The 20,250-nt window shown below is 35.6% G+C and overlaps 7 protein-coding genes across 7 annotated transcripts; 5 read left to right on the forward strand and 2 right to left on the reverse strand.

Moving 5' to 3' along the window:
* The first annotated feature begins 49 nt into the window (after window positions 1-49).
* Window positions 50-2,110, forward strand: LOC126753076 (endoplasmic reticulum lectin 1). Its single transcript, XM_050464205.1, has 5 exons — window positions 50-279; window positions 334-448; window positions 512-634; window positions 689-1,386; window positions 1,461-2,110. The coding sequence occupies exons 1-5, from the start codon at window positions 133-135 to the stop codon at window positions 2,007-2,009; spliced, it is 1,632 nt and encodes a 543-aa protein (XP_050320162.1). The 5' UTR covers window positions 50-132; the 3' UTR covers window positions 2,010-2,110.
* LOC126753086 (intraflagellar transport protein 43 homolog) lies at window positions 1,999-3,273 on the reverse strand. The gene is made up of 5 exons (XM_050464217.1): window positions 3,085-3,273; window positions 2,777-3,012; window positions 2,679-2,705; window positions 2,463-2,594; window positions 1,999-2,406 (listed from the first exon to the last, which is right to left on the reverse strand). The coding sequence occupies exons 1-5, from the start codon at window positions 3,124-3,126 to the stop codon at window positions 2,136-2,138; spliced, it is 708 nt and encodes a 235-aa protein (XP_050320174.1). The 5' UTR covers window positions 3,127-3,273; the 3' UTR covers window positions 1,999-2,135.
* Window positions 3,274-3,455: 182 nt separating this feature from the next.
* Window positions 3,456-6,240, forward strand: LOC126753072 (ribosome biogenesis protein SPATA5). Its single transcript, XM_050464196.1, has 3 exons — window positions 3,456-4,028; window positions 4,091-4,627; window positions 4,730-6,240. The coding sequence occupies exons 1-3, from the start codon at window positions 3,623-3,625 to the stop codon at window positions 6,238-6,240; spliced, it is 2,454 nt and encodes an 817-aa protein (XP_050320153.1). The 5' UTR covers window positions 3,456-3,622.
* Window positions 6,156-10,610, reverse strand: LOC126753077 (zinc finger protein 808-like). The gene is made up of 7 exons (XM_050464206.1): window positions 10,439-10,610; window positions 10,185-10,354; window positions 9,795-10,122; window positions 9,609-9,737; window positions 6,852-7,240; window positions 6,694-6,795; window positions 6,156-6,584 (listed from the first exon to the last, which is right to left on the reverse strand). The coding sequence occupies exons 1-7, from the start codon at window positions 10,562-10,564 to the stop codon at window positions 6,260-6,262; spliced, it is 1,569 nt and encodes a 522-aa protein (XP_050320163.1). The 5' UTR covers window positions 10,565-10,610; the 3' UTR covers window positions 6,156-6,259.
* On the forward strand, window positions 7,409-9,497 carry LOC126753078 (thiamine transporter 1). The gene is made up of 2 exons (XM_050464207.1): window positions 7,409-8,527; window positions 8,597-9,497. Exons 1-2 carry the CDS (start codon window positions 7,879-7,881, stop codon window positions 9,310-9,312), a joined length of 1,365 nt encoding a protein of 454 aa, XP_050320164.1. The 5' UTR covers window positions 7,409-7,878; the 3' UTR covers window positions 9,313-9,497.
* Window positions 10,611-10,896: 286 nt separating the features above from the next.
* On the forward strand, window positions 10,897-12,566 carry LOC126754232 (magnesium transporter NIPA2). Its single transcript, XM_050466213.1, has 2 exons — window positions 10,897-11,319; window positions 11,377-12,566. The coding sequence occupies exons 1-2, from the start codon at window positions 11,049-11,051 to the stop codon at window positions 12,228-12,230; spliced, it is 1,125 nt and encodes a 374-aa protein (XP_050322170.1). The 5' UTR covers window positions 10,897-11,048; the 3' UTR covers window positions 12,231-12,566.
* A 159-nt stretch (window positions 12,567-12,725) lies between these two features.
* On the forward strand, window positions 12,726-20,215 carry LOC126754231 (solute carrier family 12 member 9). The gene is made up of 10 exons (XM_050466212.1): window positions 12,726-13,444; window positions 14,294-14,428; window positions 14,490-14,830; window positions 14,936-15,820; window positions 16,350-16,738; window positions 16,796-16,987; window positions 17,060-17,248; window positions 17,322-17,418; window positions 17,488-17,621; window positions 18,833-20,215. Exons 1-10 carry the CDS (start codon window positions 13,132-13,134, stop codon window positions 19,029-19,031), a joined length of 2,874 nt encoding a protein of 957 aa, XP_050322169.1. The 5' UTR covers window positions 12,726-13,131; the 3' UTR covers window positions 19,032-20,215.
* The last annotated feature ends 35 nt before the right edge of the window (window positions 20,216-20,250 follow it).

The following is a 20,250-nucleotide window of genomic DNA, read 5'->3' on the forward strand; positions in this document are numbered from 1 at the left end:
CATTTGCTTTATATCGAATATGATAAGTGCAACTGTTATTCACAGCTGAGATTGCGATGAAAAGACACATCACTCAGTTTTTCGGAAATATTAGTGCAATTACATGGCAAATAAATAAATATTTGACTTAAGATGAAATTTTTTCAATATATAGTCCCTAAATGTATTCTATTAATTGTACTTTGTGCCAGCTCTTTAATGAGCCACGAGGCAAAGGATTTCGATGATTCTGTCCTGTATAAAATTGACTTTGATGTACCGGACTTAGAAAAAGACCCAGTAAGTGCAAATAACTTTGTTTGATGACGAGTACTTATATCACTGCTATCGTAGGATTTAAAGAATCAACTGCGAACCTTTTACACTCATGATCACGAAAAGTATGACTGTGTTATCCCAGTTGTACAGGACAGCAAAGAAGAGCAAACTTCTGAGGAACCTGAACTGTGTAAGTAAACATAGTTTGAGGAAGAATAAATGTAACTTGTAATGAAATAAACGTTCATTGTAGCCCCATTAACATTGCTGCAACCTTTGTTCTCAACCCAAAGTTGTTCATACAGAATTGAAGCTTATTGGTCTTATGAAATTTGCCATGGACAACATGTGCGACAATCACACGAAGAAAGAGAAGGTTGGTGAATCAATTTTATGAACCCAAATATATGACTGTCGTTTTTTCTTACAGGGAAAAGCGTAAAATTACAGGAATATTATTTAGGCAAATGGTCGGCGGAGAAGACCGAAGAACTTACAAAAGTATGGGAAAGTGATCGCAAGGCTGGCATTAAATATAAAACCACCAAAATTGAAAATACCAGATATCCATACTTTGAACTGGAAATGTCCGATGGAACTATGTGTGATATTATTGATTCACCACGTACGACACGTGTTCGTTACGTTTGTTATCCTCACGGCAAGAACGAAATATATTCATTTAAAGAAACATCTTCATGCAATTATGAAGCAATTATTCTTACATATATGCTTTGTATGAATCCTGCTTTCCACCCCGAAGAATTGAAAGAGGTTTCTATTAAATGTTTTAATGGGCTTACCGATGTACATAAACCACTAAGTATGTTGCGACAAGAACTTAGTGAAATGCAATCAGCAGATGATGAACTACGCATATCGAATGATGCGAGCGCTGCTGCAATGGCTTTGGCACGTTCGGCCGCAGCAGCTGAGCGTTTATCTTTCTTCAATAAAGTAGGACCGGATGTTGATAAGCTTGTTCATGAGTTAATGATTGGTGCTGGTGTTGATGTACCTACGCCACCAGCAGCCGAGAATGAAGTTTTGCAAAATCTACCAAAAGCACCTATCACGGATTTAACACCTATAAAAGAATTCATATCGGGTAGTAATTGTTTGACAGGGGTGAGTATAAATATGTTCACATATACATACATACTTATGTTTTATATGATATGCATAAACAAATATTTTTTTAGGGTACTGGTTGGTGGAAATATGAATTTTGTTACGGTCGACATGTACGCCAATTTCACAAGGATAAGAAATTGGAGTCGGAACTATTTTTGGGGTATTTTTCCGAAAGTTCACATCGTCAATGGTTGGCTAAAAATTTGGACAAAATGCCAAAACGTGGTGGTTATTCCACAGCTCTTTGGCATCACTATGATCGCGGAACACATTGCGATCGTACGGGTGCTCCGCGCGAGGTAGATGTTAAATTAATGTGTACTCCGATCAGTAGTAGTTCGAGTTCGGTTTCCATATATTTGTTGGAACCAAAGACATGTCAATACATACTTGTAGTAGAGTCACCAATTATCTGCGATCTGATGCAATTAGCTGATGAATACGGCCTAGTGCAGGAAGACAATTTACAACAACTACTTCAAAAAAATACACTGCCAAAAGAAGAAACTACAAAAGAGTTATCTACGACAACAGCCAAACCTGCCGGTGAAGCTGATGCCATAGAGGTAAATAATGTGTTACCCGACGCAGTAATACCACAAGATGTACTTGCATGAAAACTAATATTTAATATGTAGTACTACATTCTGATTGAGTGATATGTTAAACAATTTTCACCACAATAGCTTAATAATTAAAATTTTTAAAATTATAAAAAGTATTAAATTTTATACCAATTCAAATTAAGAGTACATTGGCGGTGGAATTTCATCTGGGCCAATTTCTTTTTTATGTCCGCCTGCGAAACTTTGTTGATCGGAATGAATTTCTGCAATTACTTCTGTAAATAATTTATCCCATTCCCATACTTCGTCCGGTTCATCTAAGGTTTCGGGTAATTTTAGACAGCGTGTCAAAATCGTAAGATCAACATTTTCCAATGAAGCAAATGCGCTCTGATTCAACAAATCCGAATTGATTTCGCTCAATGTGTTTAATCGTTGAGGGTTAGAACTGTAACGGAAGCCTTGTCAATATATAATTTTTATACTTTTTGCTTGTGTGCGTACATAGGTGGTTCGACAATTTCATTAAGTAAAATTTCATCTTTTAAATCATCCATGTCCGGAATAGTCGGTATTTCATCTCGCGGCGGCGAGCCAACAGGAGACTTTGCGAGAGACACACTTTGGAAGCGTTCACTTAAAATGAAATGAATATTAAAAAAATTATTTTATAACTTAAATATGTAAATGTGTGTGTGTGCTAATTATTTTCAAACTCACTCATCAAATGAGGCTCCTTTTTTGGATCTAAAATATGATTGAATAAAAGATAAGAAAAATAAAAGTTTTTATTTGACCCAATTTGTACTGTTATTTACTTTGAACTCTTCAGTAAGCCAACATCAGCCCAACCACCCGATATGCGTCGTGGCGGTGCTTTCTTTGAGCCATCGGTTTCTTCGCTGGCAGCAGTGCTAGAATTCTTTTGCAAATCCAATGTTATATCGATAGTTATTTCTTTTTCATTTTGATTGGGATTGGTTACGTTGATACTGGTTGTAGCCCCACCAACTGGATCACGGCTTTTGGAGCGCCGTCCTTTACGAGCAGTTTTCTATGCAGAATACACAATTTACCAACAGTATTTAAGGAAAATTATAAACATGGAAAATCTGGTTTACTCTACCTTTCTTATAGATAATTTTAATTCTTCTGCCCAATCCATCATTGAAATCGTTAAGGTTTGTTACCGTTAATTGCTAAATTGATTGAAAATGTTTTTGTTTTGCTCATAAATTTTGTATTTCTTTGTTGCTTAGCAACAGTTGTTTGTTTACGATCGGCAAATGAAAATAATATGAATGATTCACAAAACATGAAAAATTGTGCAAATGTAGTTACCGTATTTGTAAAGTGTGAGATATAAATTAAAAATTAGTTTTGTTAAGTTAAAAATTCAGTTCTGGTATATTTCGGATTAATAATTATGAAAAACTCACCAGAAAAATATGCAATTCTTTATAATATTTTAACAATTAATTGTGGATTCGAAGAACAATCGTAATAGAAATTACGCTTCTTTGTGTTTTTATCCTATTTATAGCGCACGGCAACACTATTAATCACCTGTTTCACAACTTCTTGCAATTGCACGTGCCTTCTCATTATCCTCACTAGTAAACAAATTTCTTCCAAATAGTTTTCTTCTCAGTTCACAGAAACAAATGCCTCCAAAAAGTTCAAATAAGAAAACAACTGCCAAGACAGCAACGTGGTATCATTGCGAAATATGCGATGTACATATTACATCAAAGGATCGCGAGACACACGAGAAATACTGTCCCATTAAAAAGGATTCTACAGAGCCACTGGAATATATCCATCAGAACAAATTATATACAGTTGGAGTAGAAAAGCGTTCTTTTAATGTTGAACAATTACAAGATGTGTCGACAAAATATGTAAACAACTTAGTTTTCATTTCGGAAGGTGCTATGAAACTTACAAATTTATACATCGGCCAAAGAGTGCTAATAAGACCAGTAGACGCATCAGAATCAGTGGGACTGGTGAGATTAGTTTGGCCCATACCTGAAAGGTTTCTAACAACAATCTTTGTCAGCGAAGGAGGTAAATGAAACTTTTCGTTCTAATATATTTTTTATTAAATATATAATTGTGTAATTTTACAGACTATAACGATAATTGGGCAGAGTTTAGAGAAAAAAATCTCAAAATAACTGCACTCCCAGAAGGTTGTGTATCAGTTGCAAAGTCTGTTGTTCTACGTTTAACACAAGTGTCCGGTGAAACAACAGAACTGGTCGAAGCCCAAGTGAAAGAAGTGGAGCGCTTGCTGAAGTTCGAAATAAAGAAGTTGATATTTACGAAAGACAGTCGTATTTTCATGGACTTTTTTAACAAAAAGCTCAGTTTGCAAGTCGTTTCGTGGAGAAGTTTTATGGAAGATCCCAGTGTTAAAGATGTTGAGATGTCTTTAACCGAAACATTTGAAAACTTAACGTTGAAGACTGACGCAACCACAAAATTTTTCGAAGTAACATTAGGTACGAAAATTAATATAGAACGAACCAAATCTGCAGAAATTAAAGAAAGCTCCCCACATATGACTAGTATAAACAAAATGGATATCGGCGGATTGGACAACCAAATTAAGATCGTTCAAGAAGCTATGGATATCGCTATGGGACTAAAAAATGTGCCTGCGGGTAAGAAATAATTCGTGCTAAATGTTCATTTTCATATATTATATACTGTATTTAAGAATTTTTGATAAGGAATTTATTGTATTTATTTTGAATTTATTTTAGGCGTGAAAGTTTCACGTGCTTTACTTTTGCATGGTCCGACAGGTTGTGGCAAAAGTTTAATCTGCGAAGCTATGTGTTCAATTATACAGGATAATACTGCTAAATCAGACAGTGGGAATATTATGCGAATTAATACCAGTGAACTGTTCAGTAAATTTCTTGGTGAAACCGAGAAAAATCTAAAGGCTAATTTCGATAAGGCCTTCGAAAACTATCCGCAACCAACACTTATAATTATCGAAGACGTGCATAATTTGTGCCCAAAATATGAAACCAATGAAATGACCAAACGTGTCGGAGCCGCATTTCTAAACATACTAGATATGCTGAACGGTGCGAAGGACCAGGCACAACGCACCTTTTTACTGGCTACCACATCTCAAATCGAAACACTCAATCCGAATGCACGTCGCTGTGGTCGCTTGGATAGTGAAATTGAAATTGGTGTTCCAACGCCTAAACAGCGCTCTGCCATTATTCATTGTCTGCTGCGCAAAATTGTACATACACTTTCCCTAGATGACGTCAACGCAGTGGCTCAAGTATTACATGGCTTCGTCGGCGCTGATATAGCCAATCTTATATATGCAGCAGCTTTGCGTGCAATGAAAGATGGTAACCGTGCTCTGAACATAAATGACGTGAATGCGTCACTGACACATATTAAACCATCAGCGATGCGTGAAGTTCTTATAGAAAATCCGAATGTGCACTGGAGTGATATAGGAGGTCAGGCTGATTTGAAATTGAAGCTGAAGCAAGCAATAGAATGGCCGTTGCTGCATCCTGAGAAATTTGAACGTTTGGGTTTAAAACCGCCACGTGGTATTCTGATGTTCGGTCCACCGGGTTGTTCGAAAACGATGATCGCTAAAGCACTTGCTACCGAAAGCCAATTGAATTTTCTTTCCATAAAAGGACCTGAACTTTTCTCTATGTGGGTAGGCGAATCCGAGCGCGCGGTACGTGAAGTTTTCCGAAAGGCACGTCAGGTATCACCATCTATTGTATTCTTTGATGAAATAGATGCTATTGGTGGAGAGCGGTCAGATGGCGGCTCCAGTTCGGGTACATCCGTTAAAGAACGCGTACTTACGCAGTTACTCACGGAAATAGACGGTGTGGAGGCTTTGGAGAATGTCACCATCGTAGCAGCGACCAATCGTCCTGATATGATTGACAAAGCACTTTTGCGCCCAGGTCGCTTCGATCGTATTGTCTACGTAGGATTACCTAATGCGGAAGCACGACAAGAAATCTTCCGCATTAAATTGTTACCTATGCCGCTAGCGGATGATGTAGACATAAATTTACTAGTGCAACGCAGTGAAGGCTATTCCGGTGCCGAGATACAAGCTGTGTGTCAAGAAGCAGCTTTGAAATGTTTAGAGGATAGTTTCGACGCTGAAAGTGTAAATTGGACGCATTTTGAATTCGCATTAAATGCGGTGAAACCACGTACAAGTCCGGAACTCTTGGCCCTCTATGATGAGTACAATAAACAAAGCTGATACCCTCAGTTGCACGTAACTAACAAACTACATGATTTGTCGAGAAATCCAAAATATCGTTCTTCGTAAAGTCATATCCTTCATTATTTTGTAATGCCTCTTTTTCGTCAGCAGCTTCGACAATTGTTGTGCTTTCAAGTTCGGTATTTAAGCCGTCGTTGCTTATGCAATGTATATCGCTTAAACTGGATAAATTATTCAGTACGTTAAAGTTGCTTTGAGCGTTTATATCTATATCATCCATGTCAACGGCGTCCGGGGCGATCGCCTCGGGTGTTCGCAAGATGTCCACTAATGTTGATTTTTTTAACTCTGTAGTTTTAAAATTAAAGTTGAGATTTTCGCTAGAAAAAAAAACAGATAGAAGCAGTGTACATGTATGTATAAATATGTAATATAAAAGGACTTATTTATAATTATGTTTGTACGTAAAAAATATAATTTTTGCTATACCTTTTAGAATAATGTTTTTTCATATGGCGGGCCAAGGTGGACGATTGATTAAATTTCCATTCACAAAATTTGCATTGGAAAGGCTTTTCACCTGAGTGAATACTAAAAGAAATGATAAAATAAAATATGTCAGCAACTTTTATCTGAAATTAATTTACCGTATGTGGGAAACCAAATTTGATCGCCTGCCAAACAATTTGCCACAATCTGCACACTTGTGCCGGCGCATGTCTCGATGCATCGCCGCTATGTGCTCCATTAAATAACTCCGTTTTGTGAATGCCTTCTGACACTTTCCACACACATTGTCCTTTACGGTTTTATGTACAGGCTCGTGGCGGCGCAATTCACGCAGTGTTTTAAAGTCTCGATTGCATTGGCCACAAAGGTATTCACGTTGTTCCAAATGCGTTGCCTTGTGTGCCTTCAAATTGCTAGATGTGGTGAAGAAATTAGCACAAATTTCACATTGGAAACGCTTTTCGCCGGTGTGTGTACGCTGGTGTATAAGTAAATTGCTAGATTGCTTAAACTGCCGTGGACATTGCTACGAGATGTTAAAAGTCAAAACAAAAAAGTTTAATTTTTTAAACATGTTCTAAGTTGTACGAGTATGTATGTATGTAAGTATGTATATAATACTTCAGTTTTTGCAGTGCATTTTTATTGTTTACTTATAAGTGTAAAACTTTTTGCTCACTGATGATATAATAAAATAACGAAGAAATTTTTTGTATTGGAATGTGTTTTATACGGTAGTTTTGGGGAAAGATCGAACACTTTATTTGTCACTCTGATCAGTCGAATCTTTTATTCTCACTTTCATGTGTGTATATACATATATGTGGATCAGTTTATTTACAAATGTTAGCTTAGTTTTTACAGAATGAAGTACTGGCATTGTGCCGCTTTATATTCGTATTGTCTTTACGCCACGTATTAGCTGAGTGATGCCGAGTGTGTAGTAATCACTTATTTAATCAGCAAAATTCTGATTTTAATTGCTTTGATAGCTGTGATAAAGTATGGTTAATTGGCGCCTTGGCATTGCGCGAGATCTGACATGTTTGCGCACATTAGTTGAGCGAAGCGTGTTGTTGCTGCTGCAGGTGTTAGCGTGGTTCGATGTTATTTATTTTTATTTAGTTGCTGACAAACATTTGGCGGTCACTCAACGCACTTAAGATGCAAGCGTGGTTACGTATTTCATTGTTGTTATGGGTGTTTGGATTTTTTCGTGAGTTTCGCCCATCAGAACCGTTTGTTACCGAATACTTGAGCGGCCCATGGCATAATATCACTGCTGAGCAGGTTAATAAAGAGATTTATCCATTTGGTACTTACGCTGTGCTGGCACAACTAGCTATTTTTTTCCTAATAACGGACATACTTCGATACAAACCGATCATTATCGTATCCGCGTGCTCAGGTATAATACTCTTCTCAATTCTCTTGTGGACAGATAAAATATGGGAGCTACAAGTTGGACAAGTATTTTACGGCACTTTTATGGCCACCGAGGTTGCGTATTACACATATATTTATGCCAAAGTGGATAAAGAGCGATATCAGATTGTCACCGGCCATACGCGTTCGGCGATTTTATGTGGAAAATTTTTAGCTGGAGTTTTAGCGCAAATTTTGGTTTCTGCCGAAATTATGGATTACAAGGGCCTGCATTATTTCTCATTCGGTTCACAAATTGTTTCGCTTTTAATTGCTTTACTTTTGCCACCAGTCCATAGAAGTTTGTATTTTTACACAAATCCAAGTACTGAACTTACAGATGTTAGAACAAAGCAGAATTCGGTTACGGATACTATACAAGCAGAAGGTGAGTCCTGCAATACCACTTTTATGCACAATTGATCACAATTATTTTTTAAATATTTAACAACTTTAGTTTTACCAAAAAATGGCATAGCTGCTGATATCGCATCCACTTCCAGCGACTTAACTGCTGTATCGCCGAAGTTTTCATGGTTCAATGCGTATGAATTAATTGTGAATCACATAGTGAGTGCATATACTAATCGAACCGTGATTCGTTGGAGTTTCTGGTGGGCTTTGGCCACATGTGGACAAGTGCAGGTGATTTCTTACGTGCAATTTCTGTGGAAGGAAATAGATCCAAGTCATGAGAGTTTCTACAATGGCGCGGTCGAAGCAACTGTAACTCTTTTGGGTGCTGGCAGCGCTATGTTGGCTGGAATCGCTAACACAAGCCATCATAAAAAGTGGCATATGTGGATATTGACTGTCTGTTCGCTATTTATGGGGACTTTCACAATCATTTCGTCGCTAACAAATTCTGTTTGGGTTGCATATGTTATGTATATACTTTTTGGTATTTCATATTTCTTCGTTATAACTACTGCTAGTGCAATTGTGGCAGAGAATTTGTCTGACGATAGTTTTGGCTTGATTTTTGGTATTAACGCACTAGCTGCTCTTGTGTTGCAGACAATTCTCACACTAGTAGTGGTGACTGATACGGGTTATGGCCTAGGCCCACGTGAGCAATTTTTTATTTATGGCTGTTACTTCATTGCAATTGCAATTATGTACTTTGGTGCTGTATTCTTGCGATTGTTGTTTAAGAAATTACGGCGTTATTAGTACAAAAGAAAAACTATTTTAACGCCCAAATTTTGTACTTATATTTAGATCGAATATTTATAATATATGATCATAAGGGGTATGTGAAATGTTTTTAGCTTTAGATAATATATGTAAGTCTTTTCTTTGTCATAAAATTTTATATTAAATATTTTTATGACATTTCATTAAAACACGTAGAAAGCTTGAACAAATTTTTATATTATATGTATGTATGTATGTATATAGCATAACTTTACTACTGAAATTATTCTAAATTACATATTGCCGCTGTATTTTAAAAAATGAACACATACCTTGCAATGGAAAGTTTTTTCCCTTGATTGCAATTTGGTTATTTCAACGGGGTTCGCGTTTTTATAATGTTTACTGCATTCCAAGCGTTTTTCGTTCAATGGTACATCAATATTGGCCTTGGTAGGTGGCTAAATTATATAAATCATATAATTGCGAGTTTTGTATACGAAACAAGCAAACATTACCGAAATAGCTAGATCCCTAGTAATGTCGGGTTTCAAGTTGATTTCTCTATTTAAACCCAACTGCGTATGTTTGATTGCGAAAACTTCATTCAATGTATCCTCATTGGCTTCAGATCGTGTCAAACTGCTGACGTCAATTTCGATATCATTTAGCATGTCCTCGCCCGCCACTGCGCACACTTTATCGTTAATTACTTCATTATTCGATTGCATATTACTGCGTTCAAACATGTCGCATATATTGCTATAAATGGCAGAGGTACCACCAACATTCTTGCAGCTATCGCCAATTGGTGCAGTTGTAGAAAAGCATGAGGAGTCCTGATTTCTGTTGAAATTAAATTGAATTTATCAATTGATAGATATGATAGTGAATCAATTTAATTTCACATTGTATTTGAGCTTATTCCACATATCCCCAAGCTACCACTAGCGGTTCCATTCCCTATATAATCACGTAATCTGCGTTCGGATGCTTCAGCGAGCTGTTGCAAGTTATACGCGTCCAAAAGTCGGTACAAACATGACTGACATAGGAGCGTGGGTAATGTTTCATCATACTACAAAAGAAATCGAGTAAACATTTATTTATGGATATATGGTCCATTTTAGTTCGTCGGTAAAGTTGCAAGCAAGCCACCAACCTTGAATATATTCAATTTTTCTACTATTTCAATGGGCCTCAATGGAAAAGTGGGGCTGTAAAGGTATATAGACATTAACAACTCACTTTTTAAGCAAATGCGACAGCAACTTGTCTGAAAATTCATAACTTTTCCACTTAGCTACTACCAAAAAAATAATTGTGTGACGCGAAACAAAATACAAAACGGAAGACCAAGATAACACAGCTGAATGATGTACACAAATGTGGCCAGAATTTAAAAATGGTTCCAAGTTCATTAACAAAGTTAATTTAAATAACTCTTTTCATTTATTATTAATAATAGTTCATAATTTATCAAATGTTTGCAAATGAAATTTAAACATTGCGATTTCAAGATTGTTGTAAAAAACTGAAACATTTCAGTTTAAGTAATTTTTTATGTATGGTAACAATTGTCTTTATTGATAACATTCTTCTCAATTTGCGATTTTCGTGTTTTGCTTAATCTGAGTCATCCTCCTATCTTAATTTAGTGAATCAAGCATTCTTCAACTAAATTTATTAATAAGTGGTATCTTGAGATTTTTCTTTTAAGAAATTTCCAATAAATTTAAGTAAAAGTATTCAACGATATAAAACCTACGGAAATGAGTAGTGAACCGATTGGAACTGCGGTCGGATATGGCAGTGATTCTATACCTTCAACAAGCCAAATGCCATTGTTGTCTGAGTTATACTCCCAGGTTGACTTCTACATTGGAGTGGGGTTAGCAATTAGTTCTTGCTTTTTTATCGGATCCAGTTTCATAATAAAGAAGAAAGCTCTGATGCGTTTAAATAGACAGGGTGAGATGCGGGCAGCTGCTGGTGGATATGGATATTTAAAAGAATGGATTTGGTGGGCTGGCTTATTAACAAGTAATTATTTAAGTATTTTAATAAATGTGAAAACGACTTAAAAAATTTTATTTATAGTGGCACTCGGTGAGGGCGCAAATTTCGCAGCTTACGCGTTCGCTCCTGCTTCGCTTGTAACACCATTAGGTGCTCTAAGTGTGATTATATCAGCAGTAATGGCATCGAAATTTTTAAATGAGAAACTTAATCTTTTGGGAAAAATTGGTTGCCTTCTATGCATCTTGGGATCTACCATCATCGTAATACATTCACCAAAAGAAAAAGAGGTTGAAAACTTAGAGGTGCTATTTGAAAAATTACAAGATCCTGGCTTCATTTTCTACGTGCTTTGCATACTTGGCTCAACAGTGTATGTCGCGCTTTTCATTGCTCCCCGATATGGGCATTCAAATGTTACGGTGTATATATACCTTTGCTCAGGCATCGGTTCTTTAACTGTAATGTCGTGCAAAGCGCTTGGACTTGCAATTCGAGATACCATAAATGGCACAGGTAACGATTTCAAGACTTGGATGCCATGGTTCCTGATATGTGTAACTGTAACATTCATCGCTATTCAAATGAATTATTTAAACAAAGCTTTGGACGTTTTCAACACAGGCATAGTAACACCGGTGTATTATGTTATGTTCACATCCCTTGTGATAACAGCCTCTGCAATACTATTTAAAGAATTCACACATATGCGTTTTGAAGATATATTAGGCGACGTGTGCGGCTTCTTTGTAGTAATCTTAGCTGTTTTCATATTGAATGCGTTTAAGGATATGGATATTTCTTTGAATGATGTGCGCAGCATTATGCGACCCAAAATGCAACGAATTTCGCAATTTGATGAGGAAATATTGGTAGCGAATCCCAAAGAGCGACGATACTCATATGGATCTGGTGATATTTTCCGAAAAGCTTGACGTAAACAACGTCATCGTGTTTAAGTAAATAATTTTGCCCTGAATGTTTAGTTACTAGTTTTGCGTTGACGACCAATAACGATCACAATGCCTTACCTACATTTCCAAATCTGCCCAAAGGGACTAACTTTAGAAAATTAGATATATATATAATTTATATACATAACATGTATCAGTAGTATTTGATAAACCTAGCGGTAAATTAAACAGAGATTAAATAATTATGAAGTTTGGCCATTTGTAAATTGGAATAACAACAATTAGTATTTAATATTTGTTCAAATAATAAAACCACAAAATAAATTTTAGTATAATGGCAAGAACATATTTAAATAATTGGTTTTTTGAATATACGTTGGGAAGTAGAGTGTTGGAAAATTGCTTAACAATCATAAACAATCTAATGACACCTTTTTTTATTTGTTTATGATTCTTTCGTTTATTTTGCTTCTCTGGTTTATTTTTTCCTCCTTCACACATCATTCTTAAACCACCAACAGCTCTATTGCTGACAGCTGATGATTCAATTCGGTTTTCAACTTGAATAAACCAGATTATACTTTGTATTTTTCTATTTTCTATTTCGTGGTGTCTTCAATATAGAATTCAAATAATGTAAATTGGAGAAAATCGTGTATTAGTTATAAAGTTAAGGAACAAGTAAACGGTAGTTTATAAAGATTGAGTGCTTCTGCGAGTGAGACGTTTTTTGTGCGTGTGTATTGTCCATTGTGTAAAATAACGAAATACTATTGCTATAAATACTTTCCTAGACCTATAATAAATTGCGTTCAGTAAGTTTCTAACCAAAACTGGGAAATATTTTTTTGTGGGCGTCGTGTGAGCAAAACACAAATTGTCGCGTTCAGCCGCTGACGAACCTGTAGCTGGCATAATTGAGATGAACCAGCAGCCAGTTGAGAGGCGAAACGGTGGGGGTGACACCGCTGCAAGTGATGAGACGGCACCAATTGCTTCACATCGTAGTGGTGGGGCTTCCTCAATGTTTCGTTCTTTTGGGTCATTGTTTGGAGCCAACAATAACAGTGCTGGCGGCAGAGGTATACATTCTCCGACGAATACGGATGTTCATGGATACGTTGAGTTTGGCATGCAGGATCCAGATCGAAGCGGTCGCACGCTGGGCACTTTTGCAGGCGTATTTAGCCCAGTAGCATTGTCAATGTTCAGTGCTTTAGTCTTCATACGTGTTGGTGAGTAGATACTATTCGTGTAGTTATGTATTTGTTATTTACAACAGCAAATACAATAAATAAATGTAAAAAACCCTTTAAGTAGTAGGTGATAATGCTTTATATTTTGCATTGTATTGCTCTAATTAGCAAAAAGTAAATATATTTGTAGAAATATGAAACGCATTATATCACCATGCTTCAAAAATGTATAATAAGACGTATGCATATGAATAATTCCAATTGTGTTAAATTATTACTTTAGTCGGAGACTTTGTACAAGAACACATTTTGCAATGGAGAGACTTACAAGTTTTGTGCCTGCTAATGAATATATTAGCCGGTTTGACCTTGCCTCTCGAGAGGTAAAAGCTTTAAGGAACTACAAAATAGTGTTGATCAGTATAACGGTTGTGTATTGGTAAAACGCAATTGTAAATGCTGCACCACAGCGGATGACAGCAACATTTATATTCATATATTTCCAAATTAGACACATTCTAATTTTGCCTATACGAAAGCAATATAATAGATTATGTTACCATTAAATGCTCCAACAAAGCTAAATAATTTTAAAACTATGCCAGCCAAGCAATTAAATATTTAAGCTTTGCTGAAAATAATTATTCAAATTTTGCTGTGTGTATATGTACATATGTTTCTAAATAACGAACTTTTACTGGAAATATTCAAATATTTAGAAATATGTATACCTACAGTTGCGAAAAGTTGATACAGTTTTCTGAGTCATTAATTATAAGAATTCTATGTGATTACATTTAACAAATAGATAGTATATTATCTATTCAAAATTACTTCTCTGGTTGGCTGAACAAATAGTATCACGGTCTTTAATATTTGTAATTTTAGGCTTTATTGTCGGCAATGCTGGTCTTTATGTGACGCTACTACAATTTGTTATCGCATACTTAATTCTCTTGTTTACCGTTGCTTCAGTATGTGCAATATCCACTAACGGTGCCGTGGAAGGAGGTGGCGTCTATTGTGAGTAATTGTTTGTTTTTACATATTACACTATTGTAACTATGTTTTATCTTATTTTTAGTCATGATAAGTCGTACCCTAGGCCTAGAGTTTGGCGGCTCGATTGGTACGCTTTTCTTTCTTGCCAATGTTGTTGGTTGTGCCATGGCTATATCTGGTTGTACCGAAGGCATGATGGAAAACTTTGGCGACGGTGGATATTTTACACATGACAGTAAGGGCTTATTGCCTGATGGCACATGGTGGCGTTTTCTTTTTTCCACAATAATCAATACAGCAATGTTGGTGGTGTGTTTGATTGGCGCGGCACTCTTTGCTAAGACGTCGGTATTAATTTTGGGTATTGTGTCAATATGTTTGTTGGCCACATATATAAGTTTTCTGGCTGAAGGTCCAAAGGAAGTAAGTATACATTTATCTATACATGTATTATTTTGATAAATAAGTTATCAGTTGTTTTAAATTTTGTACATAAATATACTATCGGTAATGTTTCTTTTTTTTTAGATTGATCGCCCTAAAGAAAATACCATCTATAATCTGACGATTAAACTTCCATATACTGGTCTAGACAGTAATACGTTAATGGGCAATCTGTATCCACATTATGTAGAAGATTACACCTCGAATGGTAAAATGGTTGATTTCGCCACAACATTTGGTGTGTTGTTCGCTGGTGTTACCGGCATCATGGCCGGTGCAAATATGTCGGGCGAATTGAAGAGTCCATCCAGAAGTATACCAACCGGCACCTTATCGGCCGTTTCCTTTACTTTCGTTTCTTACATTTTATTGTCATTCCTGATGGCATTTACCACACCAGCCGTAACCATGCAAAATAACTATCTCTTCCTTATGCCGGTAAACTTTTGGCCGCCCTTTACAGCCATTGGTATACTTACAGCTACATTTTCCACTGGTCTCAGTAATCTAATTGGTTCAAGTCGTATATTGGAAGCACTATCAAAGGATCAAGTATTTGGTTCCCTTTTGAATTTCGTAGTACGAGGCACATGGAAGGGTAATCCTGTGGCGGCGGTGTTCACAAGCTGGTTGCTCGTAGAATGCATTCTATTAATCGGTTCACTGAATACAATTGCACAGGTCAATTCAGTATTATTTATGCTTTCTTATTTGGCAACCAATTTGGCTTGTTTGGGCATCGAGTTGACTGGTGCACCGAATTTTCGTCCACTTTTCAAATATTTTACTTGGCATACCTGTCTGATTGGTCTGCTTGGCACACTCATAATGATGTTCGTGATAAACCCAATATATGCGTCGTCTAGTATTATTTTATGTTTAATTTTGGTGATAGCGCTGCACTTGTTCTCGCCAGCTTCACAGGGTGCACAGTGGGGTTCCATTTCGCAAGCGCTCATGTTTCATCAGGTATGTATGAGAGGAGAACCAAAATTATTAAATATTTATTATATACGTAAAAGGAAACTTCGGAGCTGAACCTTGTCCGTCTGTCTGCGAATACGCCAACTGTTCTCTCAGTTTTTGAGATATCGTTCTGAAATGTAACACACGTTATTTTCTCAAAAAGAATCTGCTCACTTGTCGGAACTGCTGATATCAAATTGAGCAATAGCATAGAGCTGCCATACAAACTTGTCGATCAAATCAAGTCCTTGTATGGACAACTTTTGTATTTGTCGAGATATCTTCAGGGTATTTGTATGGATTATGATCCAAGGCAACCGTACAATCTACGAAGAAATTGTTCAGAACGGACCACTATAGCGTATAGCTGTCATACAAACTGATCGTTTAAATCCAGTCCTTGTATAGAAAACTTTTCATTTTACGAGATATCTTCAATTTCTTATATCCAATCTTTTGTATTTGTGAATAGTGCGGTGCAACTGAATTTACCGTTTTTTCTAGTTTTACTATATAATTATTTCGTTCCTAGGTACGCAAGTACTTGCTAATGTTGGATTCACGAAAGGATCATGTTAAATTCTGGCGCCCTCAAATGCTATTGCTAGTATCATCGCCCCGTTCCTGTTGCCCTCTTGTCGATTTCGTTAATGACATGAAAAAGGGTGGCCTCTACGTAATCGGACATGTAAAAGTGGGTGACTATACAGCCGTCGTAGATCCAACAATCGAAGAAAACAAATATTGGCTCTCCTTTGTTGATCATATGAAAGTGAAGGCGTTTGCTGAAGTAACATTAGCCAAATCCATACGTGAAGGTGTACAACATCTAATACGTTTATCCGGTATAGGTGCAATGAAACCGAATACCATAATCTTAGGTTTCTATGACAGTGAAACGCCGAGGGATTTCTTCGAAGCGTAAGTCCTTTACCTTATTCTTTTGCAATTATTTTAGTATTTTTTATGCTTTTATAGTGGCACTTCGCCCTATAAAACGGAAGGATTTAATCATGGTGAAATTCAAAACTTTCCAATACGTCGTGATGGTGAAGAGAAACATATTGATGTCGCGGAATACGTTGCGATTATGAGTGATGTGTTGCGCATGAAGAAAAACTTGTGCTTGTGTCGACACTTCCATCGTTTGGATAAAAACTTTATTGCCAAGTAAGAATGTGAAAAATATGCAGATCACTGTAAATTTAGCTAATATACAAATCGGTATGCTTTATTTAACAGGAGCAAACACTTAAGATATATAGACGTTTGGCCAATAAACGTTTTTAATCCAAATTCAAATAATCCTTTCGATGTAGTCTCACTATTCATGATGCAACTAGCCGTGATAATAAATATGCTTGCCAAGTGGAAACATTTACGTTTGCGCGTTTTTCTCTGCGAATCTAATAATGAAAATTCGAATATAAGGTATGCAAATTTACGCTGTGGTGTCTTCCTTGTATTTGTTTTCGGTTAACATGTTTCAATACTTATCCAATAGTTCTTTTGACACACAAATGCCACAATTGGATACTTTTTCCAGAATGAAACTGGAACAATCACTGAAGAGTTTACGTATTGAAGCAGATATAATTGAGGTATGTAATTAGGTGTAGCAAGCAAAAGCATCTGTCATTAGTTAACTTAAATTCATTTTACTATTGAAGATTCAAGAATGGAACAGCGATTCGGACTTTACAAGCCATTCGCGCATACTAAAACAATTCACAAGTCATGCCGACGAGGACCATGAAGCTATCAATGAGGAAAATATCAATCGCTCCCTTCTTTATATGCAAAGGTGAGTAATTTTATTTATACATTTCTTCATTAGCATAAATGGTTAGCTACAGAGTAGGAAAATCTAAATGTTAATAAATATACGTTCACATATAGTGATACAGCTACGGAAAATAAAGTAGTAGTACTAAATTCACGTTCTGAAAAAAAATATGAATTTGTTTCAAATTCAACTAAAATATGTTTTTATTATTTACTTCGCGTCAAGTGTTATTGGTAACAGTAAAAAAAGTGAAAAAAAAACAATTCATAAATATTGCTAAAAGGATAAAAACCGGTGAAATACTTATATATAGGGCTAAGGGAAGAATTTATCCAATTCAACTCACTTTTAACACAATTATTATCAAAGAACATTTTCTCGTATTTCAATAATATACATATCTCACAGATTGACCGATATTTTCGCTCTATTTTTTCATATTTCTGAATTCTTGAAAAGTTATAGTATAGCATTTTACATTGATTGGTTCTTGATTTGTATACTGGAAAGTGAAAGGACTACATGGAATTTAAAGTTTTGTTATATGGGAAGTGGGCTTGGTTTTTTGTCTGATTTTCTCTCTGTAATGTAGGAAAGTCAGGACAATATTACGTACCGAATTTGATTGAAATCGGTCCAGTATGTCCTGGGTTATGCAATTTCACGTTTTTGTTGTAGTTGTTGTTGCGGCAGAAATATACCGGATAAAAATCCGGGTCCGTTCCGGTTACGTAGACCCGATTGTCATGGGAACGGATGGATTTTCACCTAAATGTGGGAGGTGCCACGCACTTCGTCAAAATTTGACAGCGATTCCTATAAAACCTTTCTGCACCAATCTCGGATGTAAAATTTTATATCTCTGTCGTATTTATTTATTGATTTATTGCGCTTTTAGAAGTTTTTAACAGTACCGTTATATGGAAAGTGGGTGAGATTATCATCCGATTCAACCTATTTTCACATTATTTGCAGAAATTCCAATAGGATTTGTACTAAGCGAATTTTATTTTTTATTATTATGTTTTTTTGCTTGAATAGTTTAACAATAAACCTAATAGAAGGCGGGACCACGCTCATTTTTTCAAAATTTTTAGCCCCAGCTGCAACATGTTGCAAGTGTATAAAAATTGTTAGTACTTTGTGAATACAAACATATATAGTGACATATGATAAAAGTACGGTTAGTTTAGTCAAACGAAGAACTATTTCTATCTATTCCGTTTCAGAGCCAATCAAATAATACGAGAACGTTCCGATCAGACTGCTGTTTCCTTCATATATTTGGCTGCACCACCACAAATTGGCACAGCTGACTTCAAAGAGCGCAGTGCCCGTTACATTGAGCTACTTACAGAGTTGACTGCCGAATTACCACCGACTATACTGGTGCATGGCATAAGCACAGTTACGTCGACGACGCTTTAAATTTACAAATATCCTACCGTGTATGTGTAGCACACTAAAAATTACTGCTACTCTAATGGTCGCAACAATTGGCGAATGAATCTACAAACATACATTTTTAATTTTTTTTTTTACACTTTCATTTATATTTTATTTGTCACTCTTCAAAAATTTTACAAACATACAATATTAACAATTTTACAAATATTGAGGTAATACATTGATAAGTTCGGCAGCATTTGAATGAAATTTTTATTATTATTTTACATATTGCCAAAATACTATAGTATTCCAAAAAAATAATATTAAGCGTATTATTTTTTATAGACGAAGAAGAGTAAACAATAGGCAAGCAGACAACAATGGTTTTTTTTTATCAAGTTATCAATATTTACATTTTATCAAAGTAAATTAAAAGTCTTAACCGCGAATAAAATTGTTTAAATTTAATCATTTTCTCGTAGTGACATAATTTGCTTGTCAAAAGAAGCTCCAATCTGTTCTTATAAGAAAGTTGCATATCAGTGTATTTCAAAAACCAATCCATATATGTACATATGAAAAACTATACAGAGTATAAAAGCATTCTATTAGAGATGTCCTTGTTCTTAAGTTTTGATTATTATTGTACAATTAGTGGAAGATAAATGTCAAAAGGCAAAGATTTTTATAAAATGCTTTAATTCTTATTCTAAATAATCTCGGGAATGTGGCGCCAAGTTTTTAGAGAAACTATTATGTGCACATTTTTTCAATTCGAGAAATTTTTGCATTCCATAGGAAATTTACTTTTTATAAATTGCGAAGAACAGCTGAACTCTCGAGGCCCCTGTATTACAATAAAGCTTCCGACTATAATTTTTTCAACATGAAATGAACAGCTTAATAAATTTTGCTCTAAACATGAAATAGTATTCGAAAAAGGACATCTTAAGTACGTATTTGTGCTTTAAAAAATATTTTCGTAATTTCTCCATGACATCTGCTCTAACTGAAACTCAAAGAGTTGTGCAATATACTCAAATGTATTAGTGTCCTTAATTTTTCTTTTATTATTTAACAAATTTCTCAAATAATTATACCTAACACCAAAATCTACAAGTAACATTACCTTAAGCTAAAATGTAACTAAATTCCATAACAATATGTATATTTAGATGTATGAACAACTAAATTTAATTAAATGTGATTTTTACGTAAACATATGCAAATTGTTTAAGGCTATAAACCATAATTTTTA

This window comes from Bactrocera neohumeralis, chromosome 3, assembly GCF_024586455.1.
Source record: "Bactrocera neohumeralis isolate Rockhampton chromosome 3, APGP_CSIRO_Bneo_wtdbg2-racon-allhic-juicebox.fasta_v2, whole genome shotgun sequence".
NCBI lineage: Eukaryota > Metazoa > Arthropoda > Insecta > Diptera > Tephritidae > Bactrocera > Bactrocera neohumeralis.

Excerpts from the sequence above, each read along its gene's own strand:
- LOC126753076 (XM_050464205.1), top strand. The coding sequence starts at position 133 with ATGAAATTTTTTCAATATATAGTCCCTAAATGTATTCTATTAATTGTA. Across the intron at positions 449-511 it reads TTCTGAGGAACCTGAACTGT|CCCCATTAACATTGCTGCAA; the intron begins GTAAGTAAACAT and ends CGTTCATTGTAG. Across the intron at positions 1,387-1,460 it reads GTAGTAATTGTTTGACAGGG|GGTACTGGTTGGTGGAAATA; the intron begins GTGAGTATAAAT and ends ATATTTTTTTAG.
- LOC126753086 (XM_050464217.1), bottom strand. The coding sequence starts at position 3,126 with ATGATGGATTGGGCAGAAGAATTAAAATTATCTATAAGAAAG. Across the intron at positions 3,013-3,084 it reads TAAAATTATCTATAAGAAAG|AAAACTGCTCGTAAAGGACG; the intron begins GTAGAGTAAACC and ends TATTCTGCATAG. Across the intron at positions 2,706-2,776 it reads GGCTTACTGAAGAGTTCAAA|ATCCAAAAAAGGAGCCTCAT; the intron begins GTAAATAACAGT and ends ATCATATTTTAG.
- LOC126753072 (XM_050464196.1), top strand. The coding sequence starts at position 3,623 with ATGCCTCCAAAAAGTTCAAATAAGAAAACAACTGCCAAGACAGCAACG. Across the intron at positions 4,029-4,090 it reads AATCTTTGTCAGCGAAGGAG|ACTATAACGATAATTGGGCA; the intron begins GTAAATGAAACT and ends GTAATTTTACAG. Across the intron at positions 4,628-4,729 it reads ACTAAAAAATGTGCCTGCGG|GCGTGAAAGTTTCACGTGCT; the intron begins GTAAGAAATAAT and ends AATTTATTTTAG.
- LOC126753078 (XM_050464207.1), top strand. The coding sequence starts at position 7,879 with ATGCAAGCGTGGTTACGTATTTCATTGTTGTTATGGGTGTTTGGATTT. Across the intron at positions 8,528-8,596 it reads GGATACTATACAAGCAGAAG|TTTTACCAAAAAATGGCATA; the intron begins GTGAGTCCTGCA and ends TAACAACTTTAG.
- LOC126753077 (XM_050464206.1), bottom strand. The coding sequence starts at position 10,564 with ATGAATTTTCAGACAAGTTGCTGTCGCATTTGCTTAAAAAGTGAGTTG. Across the intron at positions 10,355-10,438 it reads AAAAATTGAATATATTCAAG|TATGATGAAACATTACCCAC; the intron begins GTTGGTGGCTTG and ends TTTCTTTTGTAG. Across the intron at positions 10,123-10,184 it reads GGAATAAGCTCAAATACAAT|AAATCAGGACTCCTCATGCT; the intron begins GTGAAATTAAAT and ends TAATTTCAACAG.
- LOC126754232 (XM_050466213.1), top strand. The coding sequence starts at position 11,049 with ATGAGTAGTGAACCGATTGGAACTGCGGTCGGATATGGCAGTGATTCT. Across the intron at positions 11,320-11,376 it reads GTGGGCTGGCTTATTAACAA|TGGCACTCGGTGAGGGCGCA; the intron begins GTAATTATTTAA and ends TTTTATTTATAG.
- LOC126754231 (XM_050466212.1), top strand. The coding sequence starts at position 13,132 with ATGAACCAGCAGCCAGTTGAGAGGCGAAACGGTGGGGGTGACACCGCT. Across the intron at positions 16,739-16,795 it reads CCGAGGGATTTCTTCGAAGC|TGGCACTTCGCCCTATAAAA; the intron begins GTAAGTCCTTTA and ends ATGCTTTTATAG. Across the intron at positions 17,419-17,487 it reads TTGAAGCAGATATAATTGAG|ATTCAAGAATGGAACAGCGA; the intron begins GTATGTAATTAG and ends TTACTATTGAAG.